Here is a 15,304-nt window from a genome sequence, read left to right as displayed (position 1 = left end):
TTTATGACCATTAGATTTCTACCTTGAATTTAAAAAAAAACAAAAAAACAAAACTAGCAACAACAAAGATCCAATGAAGAAGCACCATACACACAAAACTAATGTTTCAAAACTCAAGACAAAAGTGCTACTATGAAACACAGCACAAAGGCTTCATTCAATTCATAATTCAATTCATAACACAATACACAAGTATCAAAAGCTGCCCTCCAAACTATAAACATAAAATGTATTTATCAAAATACAGGCGTGAAATTTACTCCAGTATACAACAGAAACCTTGCTAGGGCAATGATAACAAGCTTCTCTACATTTATACCTTACATAATACCAAAGAATCTTCATTATCTAATTATGTAAGCACAATTTTTCAACTCACTCATCCATTTCTGCTCTGTGGATATGAAATATCTTGAGGCCAAAATTTCAGGCAAAATTTCAGGCAAATATGTCAGGCCAAATGTCAAGAGAGACCTGTCAAGCTTAAAGTAGTAAGCCTCTTTCTTTTAATCCAATATAAAAAAAACCCAAACCCAAACAATCCATATCTTTCTTTGCAAGATAAAAAATTCAGTATTATCAACATAGCACATGTAAAGACAGTATTCTTTCTCTCCCGCTCCACAGGTGTGATTACACACCTAGGGAAAAACACACCACCATTTTTGCTGTGATTTTTAAAACAGACCATTCAAATCCAACTTTACACAACAGATTATGATGAAGATGGATAGTGTGTTTAAAAATGTTCAAAATTAACTAAATTGTCATTTGTTTGATAACTTAAATTACTTTTAAATTTACAGTGATAATGTGTATAAACTTCCATTTTCTTCTTGTTAACATGCTGTGTGCAACAGCTTAGACTGGGTCATGCTTGGCAAAGATCTGCAATCACACTGTACCTACTTCACCACTACAAGCAGTTTTACACTGCTATTCCCATAGAGTTGTAATTAGAAAATCTGGTACACTAAAATGACAGCAATGTATTTTGAATGCCAGAAAATTTTCTTTCCTTTGCAGTGTTCACAACTGCAGATGTGAGAGTTTTCTGTAGAAAATAACAAAGCTGTCAGAACCATGATTTACTGTAAATTAAATAATGTAATGATTTTTGAAGCACTACTTAATGAATTTCAGTTAAGAAACGACAACCTAACAAAAACCAGTATGAAAGGATAGGAAATGAGGTTTTACAAAACTCTTAACAGCTCAAAAGAATTACCTAAATATATATATATAGTGCTATTTTCAGGTGCTGTGAAATATTCCCTTCATATAGAGCAGTTGCACCTCCTGGTAGGGCATGGTTCTCCTGGAACTCTTGTGTTATTGCTGCCAGTCCTCTCTGAACATCCTGGACATGTTGGCATGTGCACACTGGCATTAGATGCCATGTTTAAGGCAGCTGAATTAAGTGTTTGAAGCCTTACTGCTTTAAAGCCTGTATTTGGTAATGTAAGACTTTTGCCAAAAGGTGAGATAATGTTTACACAGACACATCTCAATAGTTTTTCCACCCGGCAAAGCAACACACACTGCTTTTCTATCTACATTCTGCAGCAATACTGAAAATACAAATATTAAGAGATGGATTTGGATATGTTTGTGCCTGGCAGGCAGAGAAAGGGCAAGGGTGTCCATCAGAAATGTGTTATCAATTGACACATTAAAAACTTAATTAAATGACATTTAATCACTCCAAGCACAAAACCCATGCAAGGTAAGAGAAAATTATGATGACTTCTTGACTGTTTCTTGCAGCCCATTGTGCTTGTACAGCAAATTACTGTTCATAAATAAGCCTGATGGCTTTGACACTTGATATGTTCAGCATCTGTACCTTTGTCACTAGATGGTTGTGTAATCATTATTTGTCTTCTCCCTGTACTCCTTTCAGCTGCTACCACCACCCATCCTACAAACTGCTGCAGTAGTCTAAAATGCCTACATTGGAAAGTGAATGTCATCTTTTTCAGCCACCCAGCAAGAACTACTTTGAAACAATTCAAAAGATTTTTCTTCCCTATCCCAACAGCTCCACAGACACCTACAGTGAGCCAATACAGCTTCCAACAGAGCACCCCAAAAAAACCAGCTGGCTTTACCCAAAAGTTAAAGACAGAACAAAAATATAAGACTACTATATTTTTTGATTCTGAGTAAGTGATTTTTGTATAGGAAATTTCAAACTCCCAAGAAAGAGCTATGGTTCTTCCTAAAAACTGTATCCCATTTTTTGGAACATTACAATCTGATTTTACAAGAAAAACTATGATGTCATATAAGACGGGAAAAAATGCTTAGTCTATTCAAGTATAATTCTCCATCTTCCATTTCCTGCAAAAAAAGTCTAGTGAAAGAAAAAAAAAAGAAAACCAACTTCAAAACTGTACTAACTACACCAATTTTCTTTACCTCTGGTATGCATTTCTATATGCTAAGAACTACAAGATAAACCAAGAAGTTTCTTTTTTCTTCTTTCCCGAAGAGAGCAATTAAAGGGAACAAAATCACCTCCTAACCACATGTTCATTATAAATAAAATTCATAACCTATGACACCTAAGCATCAAAGTCAGGCCTGACATGCAGCAGCAGAATCAACTACGAAAGGCAGGAAACTACCTACACTCTGCCTTATCTGGCACTCGTCAGCACTCTGAATTATTCACTTTGTTACTTGTCTGTTGAGTTGGGTTTTTTTCAAAGCTGACTTTGAAATTTACCAAGCAGCACATTTGCAGATAAAAGCATTGACTGAAAATCATTCTGTGCTCTACGGATAGGACAAGTTGTCTTTCTTACATTTAATTTCCTAAAAAAAAAAAAAAAATTAATACAGAATTTAAGCAAGATAATTTAAGAATAAAACTAAATCCCCACATCCTTGAACATGAGAAATTGCTGTGGATTTGTTTCCTTCTCATAAGATTGTTTCAGATTTAAACTGAGAGCATGCTATTTGAAAAGTAGGCAAATGAAAATTGACAGCTACATTAAGGCAATAATTGATAATAAAGTGCTCAGATTCTCAGGCTGTTTGCAAGATCAACAAAAGCACTTCAACAAAACCATGTGATTCTCAAACAATAATAAGAGTGGAAAGAAATCTAACATAACCCTAAATAAAGCGGATATGAAAACCAGCTTCCCCTAAAGCATTAGCCTCAGAACTTGCTATTTACAACTCGTTAATATAGTTACAACCTTTCTCCAAATGTTCTTGGAGCACATCTCAGGGTATAAATATTTTATTGATTTTTGCCTCATTATAATTAACTCACTGTCCACAAGAACTCTTTTGGAATAAACCCTTCACATCAGCAAAGAGCACACTGGCTTAACAAATGCCAGTACAGTCATGCTCTGAACAATCTAGACTGACGGGCATAGAAGATGCACCAGAGCAGCACTGGCTTGAGAAATATCAACAAAATTTAGCTAAAATATAAAATGTCATTAAAAAAAATCAACCAACCAACCAAAACCACCACCAAAAAAACCCAAACCAAACCACCCACACCAAACAAAAATAAAAACAAACACACAAACAAAACAAAACCCAAAACAACACAACAAGAAAGTCTTGATCTTGTTTGAATTTTGTTTGGCTAACTGCACTTGAAACTGTTGGATTTTATTCCCTGCAACTCTGCTGCAGAGTCATCTAGCATAAGGAGTATATTTAAGTGAAACTATATTTCCACAATATCCACAATTTTTGATAAATAATAAACTCTTCTCCCACAGATTTTCCAAAAGTAATGGATTTTTATTAAATGCTTATTAATGAGACTAGTATCACAGGAAGATTAAGACTTATCTTCCAAGAAAATTTTGAGCAGTACAGGAAGGTAAGACACTGATCCAGTCTCTGAACAATAAGGATGTGCTGAATAAGGTGAGGGGGAAAAGCACCTGGTTCTGGAAGAAGAGACAATTAAGCATTTATACCATAGGATGGATAAATACTGTTGAACGGTCAGGTATTTAGGACTGATTTTGTACTTCATTTTAAAAGTGGAAGGAGTTCCCTCTTAATATGAGTTTTCCATGTATGACATACATAGTGCTATGGCACATACACCATACTCACAATAGCAAAACATACAAGATAAACTGTATTTGCTTAAAAGCCACAAAATCTGTACTGAAAGACAAGGTCAGCTTAAAAATAGCACCAGGCTCGATTAAGAGAGATTTCCCATTCTTCATAGTTAATTCAAGGAAAGTTACAGCTGCGGCTCTGGAGTCCATCCACATCGAAACTTCCCCACCAAAAGCTTTCCAACTCCTACTTACCTCCTGCAGCTAAGTGCAAGGAGCACATAAGCTAGGATCATCAAGTGCCTGCCTGAGAATGCTCGAAAAAGAAATACACTGCAACTGCACTGCATCCCTCCATAGGGATTTCCTTGGCTATCCCCTGAACCACCTTCTCCCTTCCTAGTGAGAAGAAACAACCCCAACATGACCTTCTCCAAACTAAGACAATTTGGCAATCACCCATGGCCACTTCCACCAGAGCACTCATTACAACCCCACTTACAGTCTACCTAGCATTCCACCCACTACAGTGGCTATTTTGAAACTCCAAATAATTTTAAATATATGTAATTAAAAAAAAAAACCTACTCATTTTCAGGCTTACATGAAATCCTGATTCTCATGGAAATATACTGGCCAGAGGCAGTAAGTAGACAGAAACCAAACCCAGTAGCGGTTCCTCTTTAATAAGAGCTCCTAGTCACCTTGCCATTAGTTATGAAAATGAGATGCTCAAGACAAAGTCAAATATCTCGGTAACAAGCTGTTCCCTTAGTGCCAGACCTAATACATTGTACCTTAAAACCCCAGTCTTCTGTCTAGACAACTAGAAATACTTGCTAGCATATTTCTAACTTTTTTTTTTTGAGATAAAAGCTTTCCTTCCTTTGGATTTGCGCTTGAAGTGAACTAGCACAGAACTGACCTTGCATAAAATACTTAATATATCTTTGAATTATACAGGTGGTCTTTAAAACAGCTTTTCTTGGAAATCCACAGCATAAAGAATACACATTACAGTATATTTTGGAACAAAACCCATGATGCCTTCCCACAACGAGTCCTGCTAAGTATAGGACACTGCAGTCCAGCACGTAAAATCCAGAAAATTAATGCAAGCAAAAACATAGGAAGTTCTCATAAGAGAAAGTACACAACTCTATTGAGAGAACAGTTTTTTAATTATTCTAATAAACATATACTACATCCTCATCAACACTTATGTGTTATAATATGGGTACTGGAATTCTGTGTGTGATTTCATGTTAACTTCATTATCACTGAATCATATGGAGTTAGCAAATGGGGATTTATTCCACACTCCTAAAACATTTTAATAAAGCTTTCTAAGAGTTTGGGGTTTATTGACAAAAATAGCTATACAAGCTTGCAAAGTATAAATCAGTAAAACATGCAAGTCCAATCAAGCTTGTTTCCATCACAGATCAATAACCTGGATTCAGAAGTGACTGCACAGCTGTTATGATGTGTAACTCATTTGCACAGATTAAAAGCATATTCATTCACAGGAAAAATGACATAAATATTCACATTTAATATGCCCTAAGTAATGTGTTGTGCATCAAACACACAACACTATTTAAAAAACTAACTTTATTTTGATGTTACTGCCCATAAAATATGAATTCTATAATTAAAAGAAAATACTGCAACTAGGTACTTCAGACTTTAAAAGCATACAAAGCTTTCTAGTTACTCTCTTACAGTATATAAAAGGTAAGCATGTCTAAAACATGTAAGACAATATTTAATTTTAAAATAAATACTGAAAGGGACTGCTATTTTAGAAGAACTATTTTACAGTAATGTAACTTATAATAAGTTTCCTGAGACTTACTAGTATATGCCACATATATTCACATGTAGATTGGCACTAATCTACTTCTAAGAAAAGAATCCTCAATTTACAACCTCAGCTATGAAAGATATTTGATTAGCACTGCACTTCACTATTTTATCACTATTCCATTATTTCTCTATATTAAAAACATACGTTAGATTCTGGGGACAGATTAAGTAGTACCATCTAGAGTATATATATGTTAAGTATCAGAAACAGATTATGGTGATGTGGATCTCCGCCAGACCACAAAGCATTACAATATCCTAACTTAGCTGAGGAGATACGAACCAATGCTACAGTATATGGCTTTGAAGTACTATTCTTTTTGAGATGAAACATATTCTTCTTTTCAATCTCAAAGAAAAACACATATAGCTTCCTTGTGTTTATTTTGAAATTGGTCTCCCACTTTTATCAAGTGCTTGAGATAATTTCTTATGCAACATGAAACAGTTAATATTGCATAATGAAGATCACAGAGCTTACAGAAGAGCTCAAGACCACGCTTAAAAAAAAAAAAAGAGCTAAGCTTTCATTCCCATTCAAATGGTCAATAGATTCACAGATCAAAATCCAGATCCTCAGCTGCAGCTAAAGAGCACTCCACAATAAGACCACCTTTGTTCCTCAGCAGTGGCCCAAGCTACTGACATAAATTAGACTGGCCTGAACAGTAACCTGTGCCAGCCCTCAAGAGAGACTGAAAGCGTCACAGTAGGCAGACACCAACACAAACATCTCCAGATTGCATCCCTGCAGTTGAACAGGAAGTATCGTTTTGGTACCTACGTCCCACTAAGGCACAGATTTCTTATTCAGTAGCAGTGAAACCAAAGCTACCAAAGCCCAAGACAGATCTCTGGTTTTACTTGGTTAGTCTGTATCAGATACATAAAACTCAAAAGAGTTTTTTGTTTATTTTTGTCTCCATAACAACAGTGTCATGGAATAAAGACTCAGCTAAACTCTGCCACAAGCTTTCCATTTAACTGTAAACTGAATCACCCAAATAATTTTAAGTGAGTAGCCAAACCAAAACAAACCCACAAACGTAATCCTGCCACTGGCAAACTATTTTCACATTTCTTTATAGAAAGTAGAAAAAAACCCCTGTAAGACACCGACGGTAGTATCACAGTTGTGCAATCTGCCAAATTTTCATTTTATACACAGTTACTATTTGTAGGAAATGTACTACTTTTTTAATCAGATTTTTAATATACTTGCAAAGTTTTACTATGAATTGAGAGCAGGCCTTCACTGTGTATAGTTTACAAGTGGCAATAAATTCATCCTCTGTCAAGCAGCTAAACACATTTCCAGTTAGTGACCACAAAATACACTAAATTTCCACAAATATATAAGAGTTGTAAGCTGCAACATTTAAGTATTTTTGCAGAACTATACCTTTGAGGCACAACAGACCTACAAATAAGAAGGTCTTAACTTTTTCTTTAAGTATTGCTCTCAAAAACAAACAGACCTCCTACATAATTTATCTACATTGTTAGAAAGCTTGTTTAGCATCTTTTCTCCCCCTTTAAATTTCTTTTCAGATACAAAAAAACCCATAATATTGAAGTGCACAATGCTGTTTGCAGAACCTCAACCGATGTCTCAGTAACCTCTTCTTCTACCAGTTCTTGCAGGGTCTTGATTATTCATGCTTTCCTTCTCTCAGTCTTTCCTCACCATCAGTGCTTGCAACACTTAGCGGTACATCTGTGACTTTCTATTTGTCTGGAGGTATACCAAGTGAAAAATGTTCCAGTCATTGCTTTAAGATGTTCTGCAACATTATGTGTAACAGAAGCTGTCAAAAATTAAAGGCTGTCCTTCTAGAAGAATTTACAGGATAATTTTTAACAATAACTGAACACAAAAAGACAGATTTCTAAATTATGTCGAAACTGGTGAAGAGCTGGGGTCTCAAAGTTTAGATTTGACACGAGAATAATGACATTAAAATTTCTTATTGACATTCTGCTCATTTTCAACAACTTCTAAAATGAAATCAGCGTACTCAGTCATAATCCCTTAATAATCATGATGAGCTAAAGTTTATGCATGCAAAATTGTGGCAGGGAAGGCTTGCTACTTCAGTAGCCTCAATTAATTGCTGTGAAAACAGACAATGTGAGAAAGAGTACTGCTCGGCAGCAACACCTTTCACCATACTCAGAATAACCAAGCTAGTGGATCCAATACTGTCCTCAGAAGAGACTGAAAATAAGCTGTACTATCTCTTTTACATAAAACCACAAGAATGATTAGTCACTTTCCAGATATTTCTGGATTCCTGCAAGCTAGTGTAGCACTCACAGGCTGAGTCAGGTCTGAGGTCTCCGTTCTGCTCACTACTGTATATGCAGATATACAGACATCACCAAAAGTTTACATTCTGACTTTTACTGAGAAGCAAATCTGACCAGAAATATAAAACAAGTAAATCCCACTGACTGAAAATACCATGATCATGGCTTTCAACAAAAGTTGCACTTAGGAAGAACTCTCAAAAAAAAAAGCAGCAAAGCATGCCCATAGTCATTTTGTTTACAGTATCATGAAAGCATTGCTTATGAAGTCTGCTGCAAGGACCACATTCAGCCAGGCTAACTTCCTACTACTGCCTTACGCCAAGCCAAGGAAGTGAGATGTGGGCCTTGAATGATCTAAAATTTAGGTTTATATATGCACAAACAGTAGTTACAAGCTCCAAGTTGAAACACAGACTACACATACCTAAAGTTGTCCCTAATTCCACACCTAACAAGTGCAATTTGTCCCCATTCAGGCCCTGACTGACCTGTCCATTTACCACAGATGCTGTTTGTAAATTTTTTAACGTGCAGAATTGAGTTCCTGCTGTAGATGTGATCATTTTACCACACTCAGATATACTCAGCATTTGGGTTTTGTCTCTCAGTCCTGATGGAACCTGCCAGCAGCTACTGCTGGCTTCCCAGCATTCCCAACAAGGGAGGAGTTGAATGTCCTTCAGTATATGCGCCCTCCAGTATTTCATGGAGTGAGACAACAAAAGCAAAGAGAAACCAATTCAGGTAACAACAACAACAAGGGTGGGTGGCAGGAAGGAAGGAACAGTTTACACCACCAGCCTACGCTTCCATCTGAAGTACAGAGCTGCACCAAGGCCCAGCCTCTCATCCACAGGTTGCAGCTGCTCAGTCCCAAAGCAAATGAGATGAAGGACAAGCAAACACTGTTTCAGAGTACCTTTAATGTGTTAGTATGTTACAAAGTTTCTACTACAATACCATAAATAAAACGTCAGTAGTTACTAAGATGTTTCTTTTTGGTTTTTAGATAAATAGGTATGACATTTTTTAATCTGTGAAACAAAAACACGTGGGTGGGGGAAATGATAAAAACAAATCATTTTGGAGTATACCCAACTATATACACTCAACATCAGCTTTGCTAAGTTTATCCCTGGCCACTGCTACAGATAACAAGAAGGAGGTTCTTCATTTTGTTACAAGAAGCACTGCAATATGCTACACAACAGCTCAACCGGCTTACATATTGGCTCAATATACAGGCAGTCAGGAAGAAGCTTCTTCAAGCTGTTCTTTCTAACACAGATCCCACCAATTCCTTTTCCAAGAATAGGCAAAAAACCCAAAACAAACACTTGAAAATGGCAAAAAATAGGTTACTCCTATCTGTTACAATCAGCAAACAATTGTGAAAAATAAAAAAGGAGAAGGAAAAAATATCCATACAGAAAAACTCGATGAGCTATTTTGATCATAGAATGTAATGAACTTTCAACATGTGGGGGGTTACAAAAATACAGAGGAATAATTAGACTTTTATTATTAAAAAAAGTAGGGGACTAACTTATGACTGTTAAGCACAGAGGCTACTAGGAATACATTAATTTTCAAAACCAGAAAAAGGATCTACTGAAGGCAAAAAGAAAAGCAGCTAAAACAGAAGAACAGAGATGCCTGACTTCTCACATTTTGTTCCAATACATTAAAATGCTATCAGTGAACAAAGTACATGTATTATTCCTAAATGACTGTTTAGACTGAACGGTGGACAACAAAATTCAGCTGCCATACAACCAGCTACTCCTTTGAATCTTTCCTGTCTGAGCCTTATTCTTGGATGCTAAGATTCCCCTACTGATGCAGCATCAGTTACAAGTCCAACCTTTCCCACCATTAGCCTGCATTAATATGGATGAAAAAGGAAGTCCCTATGTATGTTAAACTATTCATCACCATTCTATATTAAATTTCCTAAAAAAGAACATGCACCTACACATTTCCATTAAAGATGCTGACACTAACAAGGAGTGAACTGAGCAGGGTTTCTATTTGTTGTTCTTCCACCTATTACCCCCTTTAATATTGCCCAAACATATAAGTATTTTAGACCCTATACTTCATCCTCTTGTATGTCTGCAACTGTCTCGCACCAAACGTTTAGTTCTCTTAAAAATAATCTCTCCCATACCACCTACATCTCTTAATATAGCATACGGATTCAATAGCTGTGCACATAAAAAATTAAAACCTTTAATTGTTTGACAGATTCTGGCACTCTGCTGTTTATCAAATGCAAAAAAACCCCAACCTGACGGCAAAACAAACAAACAATAAAAACCCCACCACAAGCCGAAAGCATCACCCTCTGTTACTACTCACACAGAGGGCATGCAAAGAACTGCCCAGAGAGTGCTGGCAGAGCCTTTTCATACCTACATAAAATGCACCAAATACAGGAAACAGTGGACACTGTTAATACTTTTCAGTCATGCAGACTTAAATTCTAAGACTGTGGAATTCTAAGATGTCTGAAGAATTGTAACTAGAAGGAGAAGTATCTTAGGCACACAGAATACAGAGATGCAGCTTGCCAGATTCTTGTGATGACTCCATTCAAATAACGGGGATTATTCAATTGAGGAATAACTTCTTGACTGAATTGAGTTTTTCATAGCTATAAATAGTTAGCTACAGTGTTTTAACAAATATCAAACCATTTTCATTTGGTCCACTCAAAAAACCAGCGTGATTAATTTCACAAGTCCATAAACCACCTCATGTCTATGTATCATTACAAAAGAAATACAACTTGCAAACAACCCTGATGTTATTCACAGTCGAACTCTAACTGCTAACAAATGGTAAAACTGATAAATTACCTGATGAAATTACTGAACATAATCAAAGGTGCCCTGCTGCCACTACAGTCACCAGTGAAAAATTGAACCAAATTAGGCTCTAAATATGCAGTATAATCTTCAAGTACTGCCCCATACATGTTTAGTCCTAATGAAGGTAATGACACTACTCAGGTAGAGAGGTCAATATTAGCAGGTTTTATTTCAGGAGTGGAGTTTTAACCTGTAAGTAGCACACATTGCCAAGGAATAATGCACCACAAACTTACAATACCCGGAATGTGGTGTGTCACTATCCAATTTATTAGTGGAATGCAAATTATAAAGTACTGTGTTAATTATTTAAGAAGTGATGTTGAAATGGTTAGCTGGTAAAATCTGCTGCAGTTCTGGAAAGAAGTCAGCTAAATGTCAGAGAACGGGAGACTGGGTCAAATTATGCCTACTTACAAATACAAAGCTTGCTGAAGATCAGATAATTTACTACGAATTTATGTAGAGCACATCATTCTCAAAGGTGGGACAGGAAGACAAATGAACACATTTTTAAGAAGCAGCAATTACAATATTATTATTATGAGAGGGTTAGTTCATGAATCTGACATAAACAGTCTCCAAGATAATTATTATAATACTTATGTAATTCATAGCAGATTTACTAAGTGTAATGGAGTCTTCATAACATGACACTCCATCACACTGATGCCAACTCCTGAAGAAATGGGAAATCAATTTTTTGCAAATGCAAATTACACAGTGGGTGGATAAGAGAAATGCAAACTTCAAAATCCTACATTAAATAAAAACATATATAAACAACGCGACAGCCTGGTAAGTGCTCCTTTTTAAAGAGTAAACAAATGGCAATTTCATTTTCTTTCTTGAACAACCTCCTTTGAAATATGGAGGATGGTGACAAAAGGAGACCCAAAATGAGTTTTCAAGCACTCTTTTTATAAAGTAATATTTATTAGCTGTAATTAATAACTGGAATTTCCACAACACACATCAAACTTTCATAGAGAAAGTGCAGTTAATAATGCAGAAAAAAAAGGACAAATGATCCCAAGACAGGGCAGAATACATCCAGAGCAGAATATATCTATTTATTCAGTTAAATTCTATCGTCATTGGTAACATCTTCATTCAAATGTTTTTGTAATGACTCAGTATTTAAACATCACTATGTATAACAAGCTTCTTCCTGATTTGAATAAACAGAGCAGCACTAGGCCCAGCTATTCCCGGCAGTGGTATTCTCATTACACTGTAACAACAGAAGGAAGTAGTTTTCATAGAATCAAAATTGTATTTTACCTATCTTAACATCTGTACCTTTTGTAGAAAATGTAAAACATTACAGGCCTAGTGGCAGCCAGGACCTAGTAGGAGTGTGGAGGTGGCAGCTCAGCCCAGGGTGAGAGGGAAGAGGAGTGCGCTTCATGTCACAGTCAAGGGACTCCTCCAGGCAACTTAAAAAGCAGCACTGAGATTTGCATCTAATCCTCCACAGCCAAGGCGAGGATTTCTGTGATATAACGCTAGACAGCCACACGCAAGCAAGAAGGAGGTTCAGAAGGCTTTAACAGTCAGAGAGAGAGACCAAAAAGAAATATGTGAGAACTGATAGCTGAGGAGATTATTGCCTCTGACTTTAAATCCTTTGATCAGTCTTTTCGTCCAAGGGAAGCAAAATTTATTTACAGTATTTGAGAAAGGCAGGCAGAAGAAAGGAAAAAAAAAGTAAGCTTATAAACGTGTTTGATCATCCCCAATATCTTACTGGTTTGGGGGTTTTTTGGTCAAAATTTACTCATTGTGACTGCTGTACAAAAGCTGCGAAGGAAACACTTAAAGTCAGCAACTAACATGATACCATTATTTCAACAGCCCACTTGCCATAAGTATGACTGAAACAAGGGCTACTCGGTTTTACTGTTATCACTACCGGGACAGGTTTTACACTCAAAACAGAACTTCATCCTCAAAGGAAAAAAAAAACCATAGATAAGTCTTCTGCTTTCGGGGGTGGGGGGAAAGTACCTTTAAATGTGAACAGTCGTGCGGAGATACACGAAAATATTCTGCCCTAAGAATAAAGAACTAACATACCCAACTGTAGCTACAAGTTTGGCGTTTTATTTTTCCCCAATTAAGTGATTTATGGAAATATATCCTGATTCATGGAAAAATATACAAACGGAGAAAGTCGTGCTGAACGGACGATTACCTAGCAGACCTGATTCACCCTACCTCCTCATGCCCAGCTATCCCTCCCTATTTTAAATGTACGGAGCCGAGTATCCAATACAAGCTGAAGTACAGTCCGCCATAAGAAGTACTAGGAGTGCCCTTGAAAAATGTCCAGATTGCAGCTAGTGCACAAAGAACCTCGCCATGAAAATAAAGCCCACGAGAATTTCTCTCTCGCTCTTGACCCGGCAGCAAGTGAACAGATTAACTTCTCACCAACATCAGAAGACAAAGCGTCGGCAAGATACAAGTCAAGTTTAAGAAGTATTTAAAGAAAGAAAAAAAAAAAAAAAAAGGAAAAAACCGTGTCGAGCAATTCATCCCAAATGTTCTACTTCGATTTATCTTCCCCCAAAAAATGCTCAACGGTGCTGAAGAGCAGTGCTACACGAGACAAGCGTGAGCAGTCAGGTACTGACGGCCATAGGTAAGGGAGCGCTGGTATCCCCCTTCCCTTGCTACACAGGAGGCGACGCTGCAGATCTCCCACTCCGCTACCAAAAAGCGAAGCAGAACCAGCATCTGGGGCGGGAGGGGGGGTTATTAACTGGGAACTTAATGTTCCTTAAATACGCAACGGAGACTTTTTTGGTTTTTTTCTTCCCACACCCTTCTTTCCATCTTCTCTGCCAAAAACAGGTCGAAATAAACGTTATTCTATAATAACACTACTAATAAAGAGTCCAAGACTCACCATATCAGCTGGAACACTGCTGGACATTTTGATGTTACCCTAAATGGCTTAAAATGAACTTAAAAAAAAAAAAAAGGCAGCACCAAGAGCAGCCCGCCGGAGATCTTCAAGAAACAAAACCGGTGTCAGTGTCGGAGGCAGCAGCTTCCACGTCCCCTACGCGAAATAGGTGCCCGGCAAGCAGCGGGGAAGGCGGCTGGCTGAACAGCAGGGATATCCAGGGGCAGCGGTGCCAGGCTGTACCGGAGGAGCCAGCGGGAGACCAGAGATGGCAGCAGATCCCTGTCAGCAGCAGCGGCGGCGGCAGCAGCACCAGCGGTGCCAGGTAGACCAGGCAGCAAGACTACACCGCCACATGAGCTGCGTGCGGGCTTTTTCCCCCCTTCTCTCCCTCTGCCTTCTCTCCCAGCCTCGGCAAATGACGACGGGATGATTCACGCGGGATAATAGTGCGTCCAAGTCACCTCCTCAGCCGGCGCAGGCGACCCGGGCGCGCAGGCAGGACCTGGCTCCTGCCCTGGTCGGCGGAGCAGGGAGGCGGGAGGGCCGGGGTGGGCCCGGGGCCGCTGGGGAGGACGCCGGGCTGCGGCCCCCCCTAGGCGCTGTGCGGCATCCAACAGCGCCGGCGGGGACACGGGCCGGAGAGGGAGGGCGGCCGGAGGGGAGAGCCCTCCCCCGCGGCACTCGGCGGGGGCCGGGGGGCGTTCGACGGCGGCCGCCTCCCGCAGCCTCAGCTCTCCGCTCGCATCGCCGCCGCCTCTTCAGCCCGCCCTCCCTCCCTCTCCCGCCTCGTCCGCCGGCCGCTCCGGGCGCCCCCCAAGAGCCGCGCTAGCCGCGCCACGAGCCGAAGGTGCCGCTCCTTCAGCGCGATCCTCGCCCGCAGCCGCCCCCTGTCATCTTCGGCTCAAGCCAACATGGCGCCCGCCGAGCCGAGCGAGGGGACGCGGCAGGGGAGACACGGACCCTCCGCTGCCGCCGCCGCCACCGCCCCCTCTCCCGGCGCGTCACACGCCGCCGCCCCGCGCGGCACCATGGGGCTTGTAGGCGGCCGGGCTCCGATCGCCGCCGGGGCGGGGCCGCCCGCCCTCCGCGGGGCCCCGTCCCGCCCCGCCGGGCGCGCCCCCGACCCCCGCCGCGCTCCCTCGGTGTCGGCGGGGCGGCACTGTGGGGGCTCCGCGGCAGCGGCGGCGGTTCCCCCGGCGGGCAGCGGGGACGCCCCGACCGCCACGTAAATCGGCGTTTTCCCAAGGGCGCTGCAGCTTCCTCGGGGGCGTTCACGGGTG

General features: G+C 39.7%; 1 protein-coding gene across 1 annotated transcript in view; it reads right to left on the bottom strand.

The window, feature by feature from the left end:
- UBL3 (ubiquitin like 3) overlaps positions 1–15,002 on the bottom strand; it is a 56,270-nt gene extending 41,268 nt beyond the window's left edge. Inside the window, exon 1 of the mRNA XM_027727146.2 lies at positions 14,022–15,002. Within this exon, the coding sequence (XP_027582947.1) occupies positions 14,022–14,048 (27 nt within the window). The 5' untranslated portion in view covers positions 14,049–15,002. The remainder of the gene's footprint in view (positions 1–14,021) is intronic.
- Between the last annotated feature and the right edge of the window lie 302 nt (positions 15,003–15,304).

Source organism: Pipra filicauda, unplaced genomic scaffold (assembly GCF_003945595.2).
Source record: "Pipra filicauda isolate LSUMZ 115617 unplaced genomic scaffold, ASM394559v2 scaffold50_size3627746_pilon, whole genome shotgun sequence".
NCBI classification, from domain to species: domain Eukaryota; kingdom Metazoa; phylum Chordata; class Aves; order Passeriformes; family Pipridae; genus Pipra; species Pipra filicauda.
This window is presented reverse-complemented; position numbering and strand designations above follow the sequence as displayed.